Source organism: Lygodium microphyllum, chromosome 10 (assembly GCF_053477565.2).
Source record: "Lygodium microphyllum isolate KBCC chromosome 10, Lygodium_microphyllum_v1.1.10, whole genome shotgun sequence".
Taxonomy (NCBI): domain Eukaryota; kingdom Viridiplantae; phylum Streptophyta; class Polypodiopsida; order Schizaeales; family Lygodiaceae; genus Lygodium; species Lygodium microphyllum.
The window spans coordinates 101,935,812-101,953,246 of record NC_141144.1 but is presented as its reverse complement, the minus strand read 5'-3'; the positions used below and the strand labels follow the sequence as shown (position 1 = coordinate 101,953,246).

Below are 17,435 nucleotides of genomic sequence, written 5' to 3'. Positions count from 1 at the left end.
CCTACTATGCAATGTAACCTAGTAGAAATATGCTATTCAAGATAACCTTCTCTAAGATCCTAAATGGCCTTATCATGCCCGAGAGATCCAACTCTAACATGTTAAGAGAGAGATTTTGTGTGCTTGAATTATTTTCATGCAAGGGACTTGATGAGACTCATCAAAACACTCCAAAGTGACTTCCCAATGGTGGATGAGCAGCATCACGACACAGTGAAGCATATATGAGCTCCAAACATTGAAGATATGGTTGTCCTTCTTTTATTACAACATGGTGTCCTATTTGCACAGTTAATAGCTGAGGAACAATGACTCGTAAAACCAATGCTCGATGTTAATGGTCAATGCTGGAGGAATGGTAAACAATAGCAAAGCCTTTGTCCAATGTCGAGGAGTGATTGAGCGACCACAAGCATTTGAAAGTGGCTATAACTGAAAAAACGTGTTTGTATTTCTAGCCTTGAATAGTGAGTTAAATATTCCCTCAAATAAGCTTAATGTAGGCTTAAGATTGCCCCAATGTGAAACCCTGTTGTAGATAACTCAAATGAGAGCTGAAGCAATATCTGATCTAGAGCAACCATGCACTTTTTGGCAACCTTGATTTTTAGCAATCTTATAATGTTTGCGCTTTGCCATAACCTTTCGTTTACCAATCTTGTGCAAAATTATCGTTCATTTTTAATGTGGGACACGATTGATAATAAAGTCAATGTTAATTGCAAGGTTTCAATTCAAGAAAAGACGGAAAAGTTGCAACGTTGGAAGTATTACAGGTTGGAGAATCGTATTGTCTAAGCTCGCGAGATTTTGAGTTATGGTGTACCTAGTATATCAAAATAGCGAGGAATGCGTCCGATATGGCGGGATACCAATTACGCTTCAAGCAAACTTTTTTATGGGCCAGCTTAAGCAAAATACGGCCAAAATGAACTTGAAGCATTCACGTCGACGTTGCTTCAAGCGATCAACTCCACCCTCCTGTCGTGTCCTCTCCTCTCAGCTCGTCGTCCCCCTGTACATGATCTCTTCTTGGAGCAACATATATAAAGGAAGAGGCCTGATGACCATTCTGCATTCGCATACAAGGCGCTCTAGATCTGATCTCACACAGCAGTACTCCGGACCAGGAAATTATCAAATAGCTGCTGCTTATAATGTCTATGGCGCCTTTGACTCATAATCGCCCTGCCATCAGCAGCTTCTTCTTATCGTGCGCTTGTGCTGCGGTGCTGCTTAACTTGTCTGCACTGAGCGACGGTGTGTCGACGCTGCAGTACTCGGCAGCGCTGCACGACGAATACGCCGGGGAGGATAGCTTCCCGCCGCCGGAACAGCTGTCGGCCCTGTTTCTGGGGTGGCTAGAGAAGCACCCCCGCGAGTACGACAGGGAGGCCGCCGAGGGTTCTCGGTCCTTCGAGAAGCTACAGCGCTTCGCGATATTCTGTGACAACTTTCGCCGCATCTTCGAGCACAACAGGCGGCGGGCCGCCGGCGCTAGCAAGCATCATTACTGGCTCGACCTGAACGATCACGCGGATCTCACGCACGAGGAGTTCAAGGCCCGCTACAACCTGGGGCGGGCGGGCGGGCGGGTCGGCGGGGGCCTTCACCGGCGGCCAACGGCAGCGGTACGGCTGGAAGAAACCGACGTGTTCCCGTGGTGGTGGTGGCCGTACGGCAATGACAAGGCGGCGGGTGACGGCGGCGACGAGCTCCCGGCGTCTGTGGACTGGCGTGCGAAGGGGGCCGTGACGGGCGTGAAGAACCAGGGGCAGTGCGGCAGCTGCTGGGCGTTCTCGACGGTGGTGGCGGTGGAGGGAGCCCACTAGATAGCCAGCGGGCAGCTGGTCTCGCTGTCGGAGCAGATGCTGGTGGACTGCGACACCCAGTCCAATAGCCTTGCCTCCAAGGTATGACGACCTAATAATATCAGCTTCGTACTGTAGTATGTGGAGTGCTCACATAAGGCACGGGGGAGATTGTACCCAATTGGTCTTTTTGCTTCATGTGGTAAACATCTATTCTCTTGAATTTTGAGCTTAAAGTAGAGTTCTTTGTTCTTGGGAACCTTTTGGCACTCACTACGTACGCATACGACATCCTATTTGCGCACCAAGTGATTTGTGTACTTATTTCTTACTAATGAGTGTTGAAAAGATGAATGGGTTGCCTCTTACCCATCCAACCTCCAATCCTCACTTATAGAACTAAAGAGGGCCACCACCTAGGCAAAGGGAGGATAGACTAGGACATCCCTTTTCTTGAAGAGAATAAAAAAAACCAAGACACAACTTCACAAGACAGAATAAATGTACTAGACACCATGTTAGACTATGAGAGAGAGAGAGAGAGGAGAGAGGAAAGCGAGACAAGAGGAGAAGAGGTAGAGGAAGCTTGCCATTATGTAATCATGGAATGAGAAGATGAGAAGAGAGGGAGACAAAAGGAGAAGAGATAGAGAAAGCTTACCATTAGGAGAAGAGGTAGACGAAGCTTGCCATTATGCTACATAATAAAAGAACTCACTCAAAGCTTACCTCAAAGAGATGGACTAGCAAGAGATGGACTAGCATGAGGGTATTCTAGAGTGCTCTCATGTACTTGTCATTGTAATTCTCCTCTTTATATCTCCATGGGCTCCTTATATAGCCTCCATGAGAGCTTAGATTAAGCTAATTTTCTTGATTAACATCATCCTAGATGATATATATCATCTTTGAAAATATGGAGAATAGTGGATGGGATAAGTCCCCACCTTGGTCATTATGCAATAAGAAGCCAAGGGTGGTGGTAGACAAAATAGAGAAAGGGAGCTACATTACAAGAGGTGGGTGGCGCCCAAAGCACATTATTATAATATATTTACAAGGATAGAATGGAAAGTTGATGTGGTGAAAGAGAGAAGAAAATTGCATGTAGCCAGCAGTCTGCGCCTTCGTAGCTTTAAATCGGTGAAGAATCTGAAAAACGTTTCTTCTGCAACTTTGTAGACCAGATCGTAACTAATCGGGCTACGTGGAAATTTTTTTGAAATTCGATTTTTTCGAAAGTTTTTTTGAAATTCGATTTTTTTTGGAACTTTAGTTCTTTATATATATATATAAATAGATATAAGCATGTGACAGAAGGGGTCTATGCTTGTAAGCTTTTGTGTAAGATCCAAATGATATCATGATGTGGATATTGACTTGTGTACTAGGGTTGTTAGATATGATCAATTCCCCACCCTCATTAGGTGCTACCAATGATCCATGGTGCTCAAAGTTGTAAGGGCCCCATTATGAGGAGAAGCCAAATGTGAGCCCGGACATTGGTTGAGTCCTGACTTGTATATCAAATGAGGTCTATGTGATCGGATGGCAAAAAGGTGACCGTTGTGGGTTTAATCTTTGGGTTAGACAGAGTGGTTAAGCTGGTACCAACTCGAGGCGTACTGCATCGAGTTGCGGGGTAAGGGAGTTAAAAGGGGCCCCTATTGTGGGGTCCGGGGAAAGCGGAAGCGGCCCCTAGCTGGGGAGTCCCAGGGGGACCAGCGGCCCCCTTGACGGGGGTTCGGGGGCAGCGCCCCCGACCCGATGGTAAAGGGAATATTCCCTGGAATATTCCTTGGCGGACTAGTGGAGGCTCATATGGTAGGTCGGCGCCGACCTAACGATATTCGCGGGCTATAAAAGCTAAACCCCTTCACAGCCATCGATCACTCATCTTTCACCCAGTCAGAGTTGTTGTTCTAGCTAGCCTTAAGCTCTTCACCTATCTTCTGTCTAGATCACCATCTAAGCTTCACACAGTGGAAGCGCATGGGTGGCAGAGCCATCTTTGTATCAGTTGTTTGGAGTTAAAGAATTTACTGATTCTCCTCTTATCTATTGTATACTCTCTATCTCTTTCTCAGATTCTGCTCGCTGCGCCGTGTAATATTTTACAAGGGTGAGGTGTCTTCTAATGATGGCAATAGATTCCAAATCGTAGTGATGCAGGTTGAACCCACGTGTAGTTGAAGGCTAGTTCTTTGAAAAATCTATGCACTCACTCAACCCCTAGGTGTAATCCATTTCCATTTTCACTAAGATAACCATCCCTTTTACCCTTTACATTGACATCTCTCCTAAGAACTTGTTCCCCCCATTTGCTGGAGTTATCATAATGGAGAAGCAATGTAGCATACCTAGTGCTTGAAGAGTAAACCCAAAGTCATATGGTAAGGCTCTTGATAGGGGTTTTGGCCAAATTTTGTGGTAGAAATTCGGTTTGTAAAAAACCCAGATCATTAGCCCTTCCCTTAGATTAGAGGCATTCATGCCTCTAGCTTGCTAATGATGGTCCAATAGAGCAGGGAGGACTGCACCCCCTCATTGGTGGTTGTTCATCAACATGACTACTCCAAAGTGTCTTTGTCTCTTTGAAAATAAGGCTTGAGTCGCCATCCATTTACCCTTGTCTTGTGAACTCTCCCATCCATGTCACCTAGCTTATAGCTGCCATTTGGATATCTCTTTATGACCATGAATGGACCTTCCTACTTGAACATAAGTTTAGCATCCTTTCTATTATGTTCAGTCCCAAAGGTTACAAACTTTATGGAGAAGGTATCAACTTAGAGGATGTCTATTCTAACAATGAGGCACAATATCAAGCCTCGCTTTTAGGTTTGAGGTGGTGTCTCTCACATGGTGTCACTCGACTTAATGTTTTTGGGGATTCTATGCTAATTGTTAAGAAAATGAAAGGAATCTGGGCTTGTAAAAATGATAACTTAGCAGTAAAAGTGAGAGAAGCTAAAACTCTCATGAGGAAGATACAGAAAGCCCAAATCTATTTTGTGCCTTTCTTGAGCATGGTGAGGCACCTACACATACGAGTAAGAGTGAGAAACGGTGGCTCGCTACTAAAGTTACTAAATACCGCTTGATAAATGATGTATTGTATTGCAAAGGAAAGGATGGAGTGCTTAGAAGGGTGCCAATAGCAAAGGAGATTATGGATGTGATTAAGAGCTACCATGAGGGGGTTTGTGGCGAACATTTTGCTCAAGAGATGTACAACATTGGTGTCACACTTATGATGATTGCCAAAAGGCCAGACAAAGGAAGCTAGTGCATGAGGAACAAAATCCCATAACTACATGTAGCCCATTTGAGAAATGGGGGATTGATGCAATAGGGCCACTTCCATGAACTCAGTCTGGCAAGGAATACATCATAATGGGTGTGAAAAACATGACGAGGTGGGCAGAGGCTTCAGCAACTAGTAGGATCACAGCCCAAGAAGTGGGGGAATTTGAGTTTGAAAACATTTGTTGCACGTTTGGCACACCTTTGAAAATTATCTCTGACCGGGGTCCTTATTTTAGGGCCAATCTAGTAGGGGAGCTAATGGAAAGGCTAAAAATCAAGCGCAGGCATTCTACTCCCTACTACCCATAGTGTAATGGTTTGGTCAAAAAACAGAATGGGCTGATTTGTAAGACAGATACCAAGAAAGTACACATGTACCCCAAGCACTGGGATAAAAAATTGAGTACAACTCTTTGGGCCTACAGGACATCATTCAGAACCTCACTTGGCTATACTCCATTTCACCTCATCTATGGCCAAGAGGCTTTGCTTCCTATAGAGGTGGAATTGGCTAGCTTACGTGTTTTAGTGGCTGGTTGAGAGAAGAGTCAAGATAAGAAGTTAGAGGAAAGGATCTTAGATCTAGAGAGGCTAGAGTTAGACAGAGAAGCAGCAGTCCAACACTATTCCAACCATGCAGGCTGAAGAGAGGAGGAATACATTTAATAAAAGGCTAGCTAGCAAACACATAAGGGAAGGATCACTTGTGCTATGCTATGATAACCACTGGTATCTCCTCTTTTACCTTTTCCTTCTCTTTTTCCTTCTTTTGATGGCATCTATGGGTCAACAAATCAGCTAGGCAGGCCCGAGTAGAGTCCTCCATCTTGAAGGTGTAGACAAACTCTTGGAGTTGTATCACCCACTTAGCGATTCTGGCTGAAACATCTATGTGCTGTAAGGCACAGGGAAAATGCTCTTTTATGGTGATCACTGTGAACGGCCTAGGGAGAAGATAAGGAAAAAATTTTCTTACAGCAAACATTAGAGACAAAACCATCACCTCCACCATCATGTACCCTTATTCTAATGCTGTCATTACTTTGCTAGAAAAGTAAACTGGCCTCATTAGGCCAATTTTAGCATCCTTTTGTATTAGTGCTGCCGCTAGATCATCTTCCCCAAAACTCAAGTTGAAAGAAAACTCTTGATCCTAGCAAGGCTGTAAAATTATGGGAAGGGTGCTAAGAGCCTTCTTCACCTCGTGAAAGCACCTTTTGCTTTGGTCACTCCACAGGAGCTCCTCAGAGTGGGACAACTCTTGTAGTGGAAATACTAATTGGGAGAAGAGATGAATGAACCACCCCATATATCGCACCTTATGAATGAAACAGGGTTAGTTGCTTCACAGAAGATGGTGATGGTACCGCCAATAGGACCTTACCTTTGTTTGGATCCGCTTCAATACCCCTCTCACTTACGACATGCCCTAAGAAAGTCACATTGCTTTCACCAATGCGACACTTCTCATGGTTTAGCTGCCCCACCATTTGTGCGAGGAGGTTGAAACCTTCATTCACCTTCCCTACATGTAGAGAATTAGAAGACAAAAAGACAAAGATGCAATAAGAAAAAAAGGCCCCAAAGTTAAAGGATTCGAAGCTGAAGAAGCAACCTGGATTCAAGTTGTTATCCGACATCGAGTCTTCCAAAGATTTGAAAAAGGTACTTGAAGATTGAATTCTTAATTGCAGGATTGAATTTACACTTGGAGAAGTTTTGGGGATTTCCAAGAGACAGTTTCATGATGTTATTATAGACATCTTAAAAAGGAAGCGTCAAATTATTGAAGAACCATGGAAAGATATGATCGATCAAGAGGTTTTAGCTATTGTAGAGGATATTCTCTATGGATTAAAAACTGAGGAGGTTGACGAGGGATCTACAGAAGGATCTCTATGTATGCAGTCTAAGAAGTCTCTTCATTCTTTTCTTCAGCCCGTGTAGTATGATGAGAGCCAAGATGCGCCTAGATTGGTACCTTGAAGCCATTTTTCTTGAAGTTACGAGGCTCGTGCGACTATGGAAACTATTGTCAAGCTTAGTGAGATTGAAACTTCTTGCATTGCACTTTTGGATCATGGTTCTAAGATTAATGTAATTATGCGAGGATTATATGACACTGGTAGATGGCCAGTTGATATTGATCATGGTGGGCGCATGCATGCGGCCAACAACATTGTAGGGGATTTATATGATGCTTGCCCAAATCTGAAGATTTCCATTGAATATGTGGGTGAGTCCTATCACTTCTTTGTACAAAACTCTTATTCTTATTCTATTATTTTGGGATAGCCACTTATTGCTGACTCTCGGATGGAGACTAAAGTTCTGGATGATGGATCTGCTTATGCACATATTTGAAGCAAGGATGGGAAGAGAGATGTTCAGTTCATGACTATTTGTATTAATCATCAGCGGAATAAAGATTCTTTGAGGGATTCCCCTCTTCCAGCAGGAGAGCCAGATTTTTGCTAGGTACCACTGGCTTGCGAGATGATGGTGGTATGAGTCAGGGGAAGCTCTCGCCTCCTGGCAGCGGTAGTTTTTCCTCATGTGTTTATGGTGTACCCACTGAAAGTACTTTGTGTTTTCAGCATATTTTAGATAGGCCTAGAGCTGCCAGGAAGTACGTAAAAAGAAAAGAAAAAGAATTAATGATTGCAACTGTTTTGCAGGAAGAAGACCGGATAGATGGTTTCTATGATGGTCTTTCATGCTCAGATACCATGGAAGAATTTTTGGTTTTCCTAAATTCTAACAATCAAGAGATGTCATATATCTTACACGTTCATTCTTTGGCGATGTATTGTGAGATTGTTGATTTCATGCTTTAAAAGAATTTAGGTGTTGAGGATTCTCAACAAAAAGTATTCCTTGTGCTGACATATTTCAGCAAAAAGATTTGGGTGTAGCTGTTTATACATAGCAAAATTTGTGCTTACCATAGTTTTCTCATCATGAGGAGAAATCTACAGGTTGTAGCAATGAAGCCAGAGTTTAGACAAAATATAAGACAATTGACAAGAAGACTCGACCAGTTGCAGGATCGCTACCTTTGGACAGTGATGAAATGATTAGAAGAGCTGCTATGCAACCTCCTTTGCGAGATCGTGTAGGCATTGGACATAAGTTTTCAGCCGAGACATTGAAAGAGAAGAAGATTGGGACTGAAGGTTTTCTACTTTATGAAGATGTAAGATGTTTTGAATAGATGCTATGCAGACATGAACAAGGAATGTACAAAGATATCTCACAGTTTGTTGAGACGTGCCCTAGTTGTCAGTTTTTCTCTTCAGTGAGGCATAGAGATGAGCTTCACCCTACCTACCCACTATGTATTCATCACAGGTGGGTTCTTGATTTGATTACTATGCATGTTGGTTTATAACAAATGCGCTATATTGTTTTGGCACGAGAAGATCTCACAAATCAAGTAGAAGAAAGAGCATTACGAACAAAGTCTACCTCATTGGTTTTTAAATTTCTATTGGAGGATTTTTTTTGCAAGTATGGATGTATTGGGAAAGTTACTGCAGATAGAGGTGAGTTGGATGCTGATGAGGCTAGAGAGTTTTTCTCCCACCTTGGCATTAAACTTGCCTAAACTTCGGCATATAATTCAGAAGGTAACGGGAAGAGAAAAAGTGGCCATCCACCAATTGTGAACGCGCGCCTTGGCTAAAGCATGCAATGGACGGATTCGAGAGTGGCCTAGGTTGTTGCATTATGCCTTATGGGCTGATAGCACTACTCACAGTGTGACTGCAAGATATATGCCAACTGAATTAATGTATGGACAGAAGCCAGTCATGCCTATAGAAATGTGCACACTTACTTGGAGTGCTTAACCATGGCAACAAGAAGAGATGACTAGGTAAGATCTTTTGGGTCCTCATATTCATCACTTGGAAAGAAGACCTAAAGATATTGAGAAAGCGATTCTAAAGCTCAAAGAGACCAGAATTCACAACAACCACTTTGCTAGTAGACACAGATTGAGGCCTAAAGAGATAAAAGAGGGAGATTGGGTGTTGGTCTATGACACCAGTCTAGACAACCAGTATAGTGCTATCCGCAAGATTTCTAGACGATGGTTGGGGCCCTACTTAGTGCAGCATGTCCATGACAATGCTACATATTCTTTAGCAAAGCTTGATGGTACGGCCTTGCGGATTTCGATTGCAAGGAAGAGAATCGAACTCTTCAAGAGAAGAGATGGTAGAGCTTATGTAGTCGAGGAGTGGATGATGCAAATTACGATGGACTTGAGCCAGGAGAGGATGAAGATGAAGGTATGGACATTGAAGATGATTTTGCAGAAGATGAAGAGATAGCATTAACCGTTGAGCTTGGCGGTGATGAGGATGGGTAGTTGTGGCCCATCTGGAGGATGTGCAGGTTTGGAGGGGGTGGATGTCATGACACTGCACGTCTACCACTGCGAACTTGAGGGCGGAATTTTCTGTCAAGAAAGAATTTGTAACAAATTCTTCATCTCATCCATGTCGAAAAGAAAGAAGTAGTCGATGAAGAAGGTGGATCTTCCATCTTGATGATTAGAAGCAATGCTTTCATGTCGGGTTCACCAGATGTCACATGAAAAACGTACAAGAGTTCGTGAAAGTCGCTCATCGCAAGGACTTTGATGGAAGCCCTCCTTTACAAAAATCACTTGTCCCAAGAACAATTTGTAAGAAAATTTTCAAGAAGAAGTAGGGTAAAGCAAAGATCTCTTATTAAGATTCAAGAAGCCTCTATAAAGATTCAGGAAGCCTCTTTCAAGAAGCCTTTATAAGAATCAAGAAGCCTCTCTCAAGAAGCCTCTACAAAGAATAGGATCACCAAAGACCTCCACTTACACAAGAAGATTCTTATCAAGATTCGAGAACCTTTTCATGAAATAGGGTATATCTTAGAAACTTCTCACATCTTGCTTTTATAGTTTTTCTCTAATAGCCACACGTTAGCTATGCTTTCCAAAAACATCAAGCCTTTCATGCTTTTACTTTCCCTAAGGCTAAAAGCCTAGTAGTTTTTGCCAAAGTTAAAATCCTTAAGGCTTTTGATAAAGCATATAGCTATTTATCAAGCCTCCTACATTTCAAAAATGCTGCCACCTTGTCATCATGAACGTCCTCATCCTACTTGCAAGAAATAGTCGCCATCATTGCTCACAAGCTACCATGTCCGTGTCTCAATACATTGTCACATGCCTTGCATTTATTGATATTTTGAAATATTCATTGCTTCAGTATTTGCGAATGAGCTCCTTTTTCATTTGCACGGTCTCTTCCTTCTGCACCAACTATTTGACAAACTCTAAGCATCCTTATTTCATTTCATGATAAACTCGTAAATATCCCCATAAGAAAATTTGTAAATTGCCTCGTGTTAAATAGCTACAACAAAATCGTCCCTCCATAATATCATTACTGCTTTTCTGGTCCGAATAATAAGAGGAGAGCCTTCCATTATGATCACGTTGCATCTTTCATTCAACAACAAATTCCTTGCTGGCCACGATTCATGGCAGCTTCTTCACCTCATAAGTATGCCATCATTCTCCGTCAAATCAGCGTTGAATGCCTTTAGCGATGATATCACCATGACATCAATGTCACCAATGAACTCTCTTCAAAAACTAACACTACAACAAAAAAGCCTCATACGCGCACATTTAGATGCGATTTTTGAATAGAGAGAAAAACTTACGGGTGCGTCTATCCGCCCATCTATTTGTGCGTCTATCATTCTGTGTCTATAATCGCATGTATCGACGAATTTACATGCACAAATAGACGTGCAATAGATGCACATATACACGTGCATATAGACATGCTTTTAGACGTGCTTTTACAAGCACTGATAGACGCGAACGGAAAACAAAAAATGCCATTTAAAAAAAAAAGATATTTAATTTTATTTTTTAATTTGAATTATTCAGCGCGTGTATAAGCGCGTGTAGTCTGCATTATAGACGCGCAAATAAACACGAATTACCTGCAATTTAGATGCGCTGATAGACGAGCAAAACAAAACTGGAAAAAAAAACCAGAGAGCATGTGGTTGCAACCACATGCTCTCTGGTTTTTTTTTCCCCCTCCCATACATCAGATTGTGTATTTGGAAAAAAGACAATGTATCTTATGGGCACGAGCATTGAAAGTAAAAGTCCATGTATTCATTATATATCAAAGCATTTACAATGGAAGTTTTGAGTGCTTGCGACCTAAAGCGTGGCCGCAAGAAGTAGGCTCAAAGAGATATCATACATATACAAGAAAAGAAGGCCTCATGAGGAGGTATGGTGCTCCTCTACGAATCTGAAGAGGAAACATCCTCACTAGTACCACCATGGCTACTAGCGTCGCTATCCCCCTCCTCGCTGTGCTCCACATTCGGGTTTGCCTACACACACAAAAGATCAGGGTTGCTTACATAGACAAGGTGGAGAAAAAGTTATAATTAGTTATACTTTTAATAGGAAAGTAAGAAAAGCATACCTCCTCTGGCTGTCGAATCCTCATGGCCCAGTTGTATTGGTCCTCAATGATGAGACCCTCCTCATAAAAGTGAAGCCATGTTGCTGCGCGGTTATGGCCTCGATGGTAACCTACCTCTCTAGGGGTAGGTGTCCTACCAACGATGGTAGTCTGCAAAACATTTAGAGATATACAAACAATTAGACGTCACAATATGTTAGACTAAAATATATAAAGAATTTAAAGAAATATAAACTTAGAAAAACTAAAAATCAAAATATACTTACAAACTTTGCCTCCCACGACTCTCTGCGCCGGATCCATAATGCGACGATCCCATTGTTTCCATTTGGATCCGTTGCGCCTTTGCGTGCTGGCGACTCTTCACTTTCTCAGCTGCTTTCTTCTTGGCTTTCTTCCACTCTATGCGATGGCACATAGGTGGTTGGTTGTAGGCTCCACGCCCCTCCTCCAGCCTCCGCAGTGAGTCCATGGCCCGTGTCATGAGGTGGGATCTTTTGTTGTGAAGCATATCCCTCACTTTTGTACGACCCCAATTATCTGAGAATCGCTGACCCTCACGATTTGGGTACCTCCTATGGACTGCCCTCAACATCTCCTGCCACAAGCCGCTTTTCTGATTTTTGAAGGTAATGAAACAATCTTTATACGTTGCATGCACGACGCTCCTCATGTACGCCATTACATCCCTTCCCTCATCATCATGAAAGATGCCACCGGCATCTGTAACTCTATAGTAATGGCATACAACCTCCTCTACATGATCTACTGGTGAGGGTGATCGCTCGCCACCTCCTAGGCAACCCCCACACAACCCTCGTCCTCCCCCTCGACTCTCCCTCCTCCCTCTCTGTCGACTGCCCTCTGCCTCGCTAGACGCACGAGCTTCTGCAGATGCACGTGCTTCTTTAGATGCTTGTGCTTTAGCTGATGCACGTGGAGCATGTGGAGTACCTGCAAATGGAGTACTTGCATATGGAGTACCTACATATGGATTACCTGCATATGGAGTACCTATATGTGGAGTACCTGCGTATGGAGCCTGGAAAGTAGTGCCAGGCAAAGACGCTAGAGGCGTCCCAGACATGACATTGAACAACTCATCCGCTGTGGGAGAGCGGCAAAGGTGTCTGGTCATCTCTCCCATGAAGTCTTCCCTATTAGAAAAACCTCCAAAAAATGCATTGACCCCCTGCCAAAGGAGGCCAATGTATCATTCATGCGATCCACATCTGGATCATTGCTAGATGAACCAGGATACGACATCTGCAAAAAAACATAGGAAAAAGACAAATTTATTTGCACACAAAAAATATAGGAGGATATTGTGCAGTACAAGCAACTCATGGATGAGGGGTGGAGGTGACTATCCATAGACTAGAGGGCACATTGAGGCCTATATGCATAGGTGAGGGCTCTAATTCATGAGATCCACATGTAGAACACACAATTTTCAATCTCACTTTATGTAAAGAATGTAATGTTTGTATAAATGTGTAAAAAAGTATACAATTTCCTCATTTGTCACTTTTAGATCTAACTAGACTTCTATTTAGGAGTTAATCAATACCACGCAACAAGATTTTGCTCTAGGTGATGTCACGCAATAGGACCTTGCTCAAAAGTATTTATTATTGATTGTAGCCTTATAAACTTGAATATAGGAAAATTTATAAAAGACTATGACTAGGGTGTCCTAAATTGTAGCATAGCTTTCCTATTGCATACAAAAACACTACATTGCAGTTTTTAAGCCTTTGACATAACATTGCTGTTCATCTTCTGTCCAGCGCGTCTATTTGCGCATCTAAGGTGCAGCACAGATGCGCTGCCAGATGCGCATCCCAGGTCAATGCACGTCTAAAATCACGTGTAGACTGTAGGTCAACCTTCTGTGCAGCGCGTGTATCATCGCGTGTACATTGCAAAGCACACGCGCCAGCACACGCGCTCTAAGACGCTCTGAGAGAAGACATTTTTGTGCGTCTATGTCCGCGTCTACACTAAGATGTAGACGCGCTAGCAGACGTGCTGGGTCGGCCAATTTTAGGCCGACGACAGCCATTGACGATTTACATAATGCAATACATTATAATGGAATCAAAAATCGTAAATACACAGAGAGAGCAGAGAGAGGAAGAGAGAAACAAAGAGAGAGAGACTCACCTTGGGTGTTTGGTGTGGCGGGTGGTGGCGCTTCTCCTTCTCCTTCTTCCTCTCCTTGGTAAGTTATCCTCCCTTGATGCTTGTTTGCTTGCTTGCTGCTTCTTCTTGTTCTCCTCTTTCTTGTTCTCTCTTTCTTCCTCTCCTTGGCTTTCCTTTTTCCCTTCTTGTGTGTTTGAAATGAAAGAAGAGGTGAGTCATGAGGAGGTGAGGCATGAAGAGACTAGGTGAGGCATGAAGAGACTTCATGTAAGCTAAACTCAAGCTTTAGAACCACAAAAAACGCAGGAAAGGAAAGGTGCAGTTTGAAAAGAAATGATTTAAGTATGGTTTGAATTTTGACGTGTGCATGTATTTTCGCGTGTATATGTGTGTCTATTGTTCAGATAGACGCGAATATAAACGCGCAAATAGACGCGTAGGTAGACACGGATTTAGATGTGCATTTGGGATTTATCATAATTTTTTGTTTTTAAGATAAGTTTTGATAGTGAATTCTTCTTAAGTTTTGATAAGTTAAGATAAGTTTTAAGATGATGATTTTTGTGTATTTAAAATTAAGATCTTATGTAAATATATGAATGACAAATATTTTGATATTTTCATGAATTAGGTCTAATCATGTCGACGTCGTTATCACCTAGTGCAGTGCAAGTTGGTGAGTCAATGAGCACATCCTCAAGTGAGGATGAAACATTGCGTCTTCATAATTGAGATGCATGGCTACGACGAAAAATTAGATGCATGTGTGATCGTTGTCGAGGGTGTATTTTTCGAGCACGTCGAATTGCAATATCACACCCCAGCTTGTATGGAGAATGGGACCAAGAAAAATCACCAGTATTCATTGTTTTTTTCTACTACTAAGATTGCTAGTCTATGTTATGGGAATTATATATCAACGTACATGAAAGTCCCTTTTGTGGTTGAGCAGGATGCAGTGCCACATTCTTAGATGCTCCCTCACGGGCATCAAGAGGCTGCAAAACGTCAACGCGAGGAGGCAGAGTCTTCAAGAAGAGTAGAGACTGACGACCATGATAGTAGCCCTCATGAAATGCCCCATCAAGTCGTAGAGGATGAGATTTTGGACAATATGGTACACCATCTATTTTCACAATCGGTTCAGGGAGAAGGTCACTCTACGAAGCCAAATGATCCACTATATGTAGCATCATCTACTCTGTTGTATGAAGGTTGTACGTACTCCGTTCTTCGTGCGTCCCTCGAGATACTTAACTTGCAAACAATTTATGGATGGAGTAATATCAGTTTGGATGCGTTATTGAAGTAGGTATCAATTCAGTTTGGCTTATATATGAATCATAATATTAATTGTTAACCTCTCTATTTTGAAATCAGACAGAAATATATTTTGGTGGTTTTTTAACTCACTTTTAAAGTATATGTAGGTTATTATCACAAATGCTTTCAAAAGGAAACAAATTGGCAACTAAGAGAGAGCAAGCAAGACATTACTTGACATCTCTGGGAGGCCTCGATTATGTCAAGATCCATGCATGTGTCAATGATTGTGTCTTATTTCGTGGGATTCATGAGTTCGCACGAGAGTGTCCTGTTTGTGGCGAATCAAGATACGAAGTGGAGATGAAGTCAATGGATCTGCCTCGTAAGGTTTTGCGACATTTTCCGATTGTTCCACGTATAAAACTTATGTTCAAGTGTAAGTCTATTGGAAAGCTCATGTCATGGCATGCTAGTCATCGTTCAAGTGATGGAAAATGGAGGATCCCTACAGACACATCCGCATGGCAACATATAGATAATTTGTGGCCCGTTTTCAAAGAAGAGCCAAGAAATTTGAGATTTGGTTTAGGTATGGATGGAATCAATCCATTTGGCATCAAAAGCACATTATACAGTGTATGGCCAGTGGTATTGGTAAACTATAATATTCCTCCATCCATGGCAATTAAAAAGGGATATGTGATGTTGTCCCTTCTCATTCCTGGAAAGCACAAGGTAAAAAACATGGACACTTAGAGCCTTTGATTGAAGAGTTAGAAATGTTATGGGAAGGTATTGAAGTGCAAGATACAAGTGCATCTGCATCCTCTAGAGATTTCACATTGAAGGCCATATTGTTGTGGACCATGCACGACTTTCCAGGATACGGAGAGTGTTCAAGTACATGTATATAACTCTATATTTGAAATTCAAAACTTGAATCAATTGCATTTTATTAATTCACTTATTTTTTTAGGTTTAACCACGTCAGGATATCATGCATGTCCTATTTGCGGTCCCTCTCTAGTTTCCTCTAGGCCCGCACGTTTAAAGAAGGTTATCTACGACAATCATCATCGATTTCTTTCTATTGACCATCCCAAATATGTTCTCGCTACTAATGGAATGACTCCACAATCTCTAACCATTCGAGATTGAAAGGAGAGATGGATTAATGCCGACAGCCACCCTCCACATGGCATGAGTCGATAAGAAGTGCATTTCTCTCGATTGACTTTAAAGTATTTAGCATGATGAAATGTTTACCTAATATATTGTTTGTTTGTTAGATTCTCTATATTCTTTCGTCTTCCATACTGGACTGAACTCAAGATCAATCACTTGTTGGACCCCATACACATATTCAAAAATGTTGTATCTACATTATGGGATCACTTGATAGGGGCTCGCGATTCAGTTAATGTAAGGGAGGATTTTACGTAACATTGGCCGCATGAGATGAGCCTGGCCACGAATTGGACCTAGAGGAAAGATTGAGCTACCCCATGCACCTTGGATATTGTCAAAGAACGAGGAAAAAATAATGAAGGAACAAATATATAGCTTTCGAACATCCACAGGATGTATGAGATGTCTCAAGGGAGCCTTCATAAAGAAAAAGAAAAGAGGTATGGAGCAACTATCTGGTTTGAAGTCCCACGATTGGCACAAAATGATTCAAGTAAGGGTATCTCTAACCATGAATATAGTAATTATTGGCGTAACTATGTGTAAACTTTGGGGTATGATGACCTTTTCCTCAACTAATCATTTGCATCTATGAATATTGTTTACATTCAGTTCATACTTCCTACTAGCATATCCCATTGTGCCTCCAAAGATGTACGTGATATCATTTACAAGATGGGAGAGCTTGTGAGGTGTGTATACATTGTATTTTTTCATTATATATCTTTGAATTTCTACACAAAAATAAACAATTCTCAAATACATCTTGACAAATACGTGAGCTCGAAGGAAATTGATCCAAACATATTGCAAGATGCTCGAGTATTATCTATTGAGGTGGTTTGTTTGGTGGAGGAAATTTTTCCTTGATTCATTTTGACTACTCAATTACATTTACTCGTACATTTTATTGATGAGATCGCACTTTGTGGGGAAGTTCATGTAAGGTGGATGTTTTTTCTTGAGCGCTTCATGAAAACCTTGAAAGATTTTGTGAGGCAAAAAGCACGGCCTGAGGGAAGCATGGCTGAGGGTTGGTTAGTGCAATCATCCCTTGTTTATATCTCTAAATATCTTGCTGAAGTGGATCCTTCTCAACCACAACTATGGAAAGATGATGAAGACTTGAGGATGACCTCTATAGTACCTCAAGGAAAAGGAATGAGTAAAGTGCTAATATAAGAAGAACTTCGTAAGTTAAATAGTTTTT

General features: G+C 41.9%; 1 protein-coding gene across 4 annotated transcripts; it reads left to right on the top strand.

Moving 5' to 3' along the window:
* Positions 1-1,092: 1,092 nt before the first annotated feature.
* LOC148030362 (cysteine protease XCP1-like) lies at positions 1,093-15,860 on the top strand. 4 transcript variants are annotated; one of them, XM_087687240.1, is made up of 4 exons: positions 1,093-1,913; positions 14,403-14,447; positions 14,724-15,079; positions 15,202-15,860. In XM_087687240.1, exons 3-4 carry the CDS (start codon positions 14,745-14,747, stop codon positions 15,791-15,793), a joined length of 927 nt encoding a protein of 308 aa, XP_087543366.1. In that variant the 5' UTR covers positions 1,093-1,913; positions 14,403-14,447; positions 14,724-14,744; the 3' UTR covers positions 15,794-15,860. The 4 variants fall into 4 exon arrangements, with proteins under 4 accessions (XP_087543366.1, XP_087543365.1, XP_087543367.1 ...); XM_087687239.1 differs by having other exon boundaries at positions 14,403-14,598; XM_087687241.1 differs by having other exon boundaries at positions 14,403-15,079; positions 15,202-15,851.
* Positions 15,861-17,435: the final 1,575 nt, after the last annotated feature.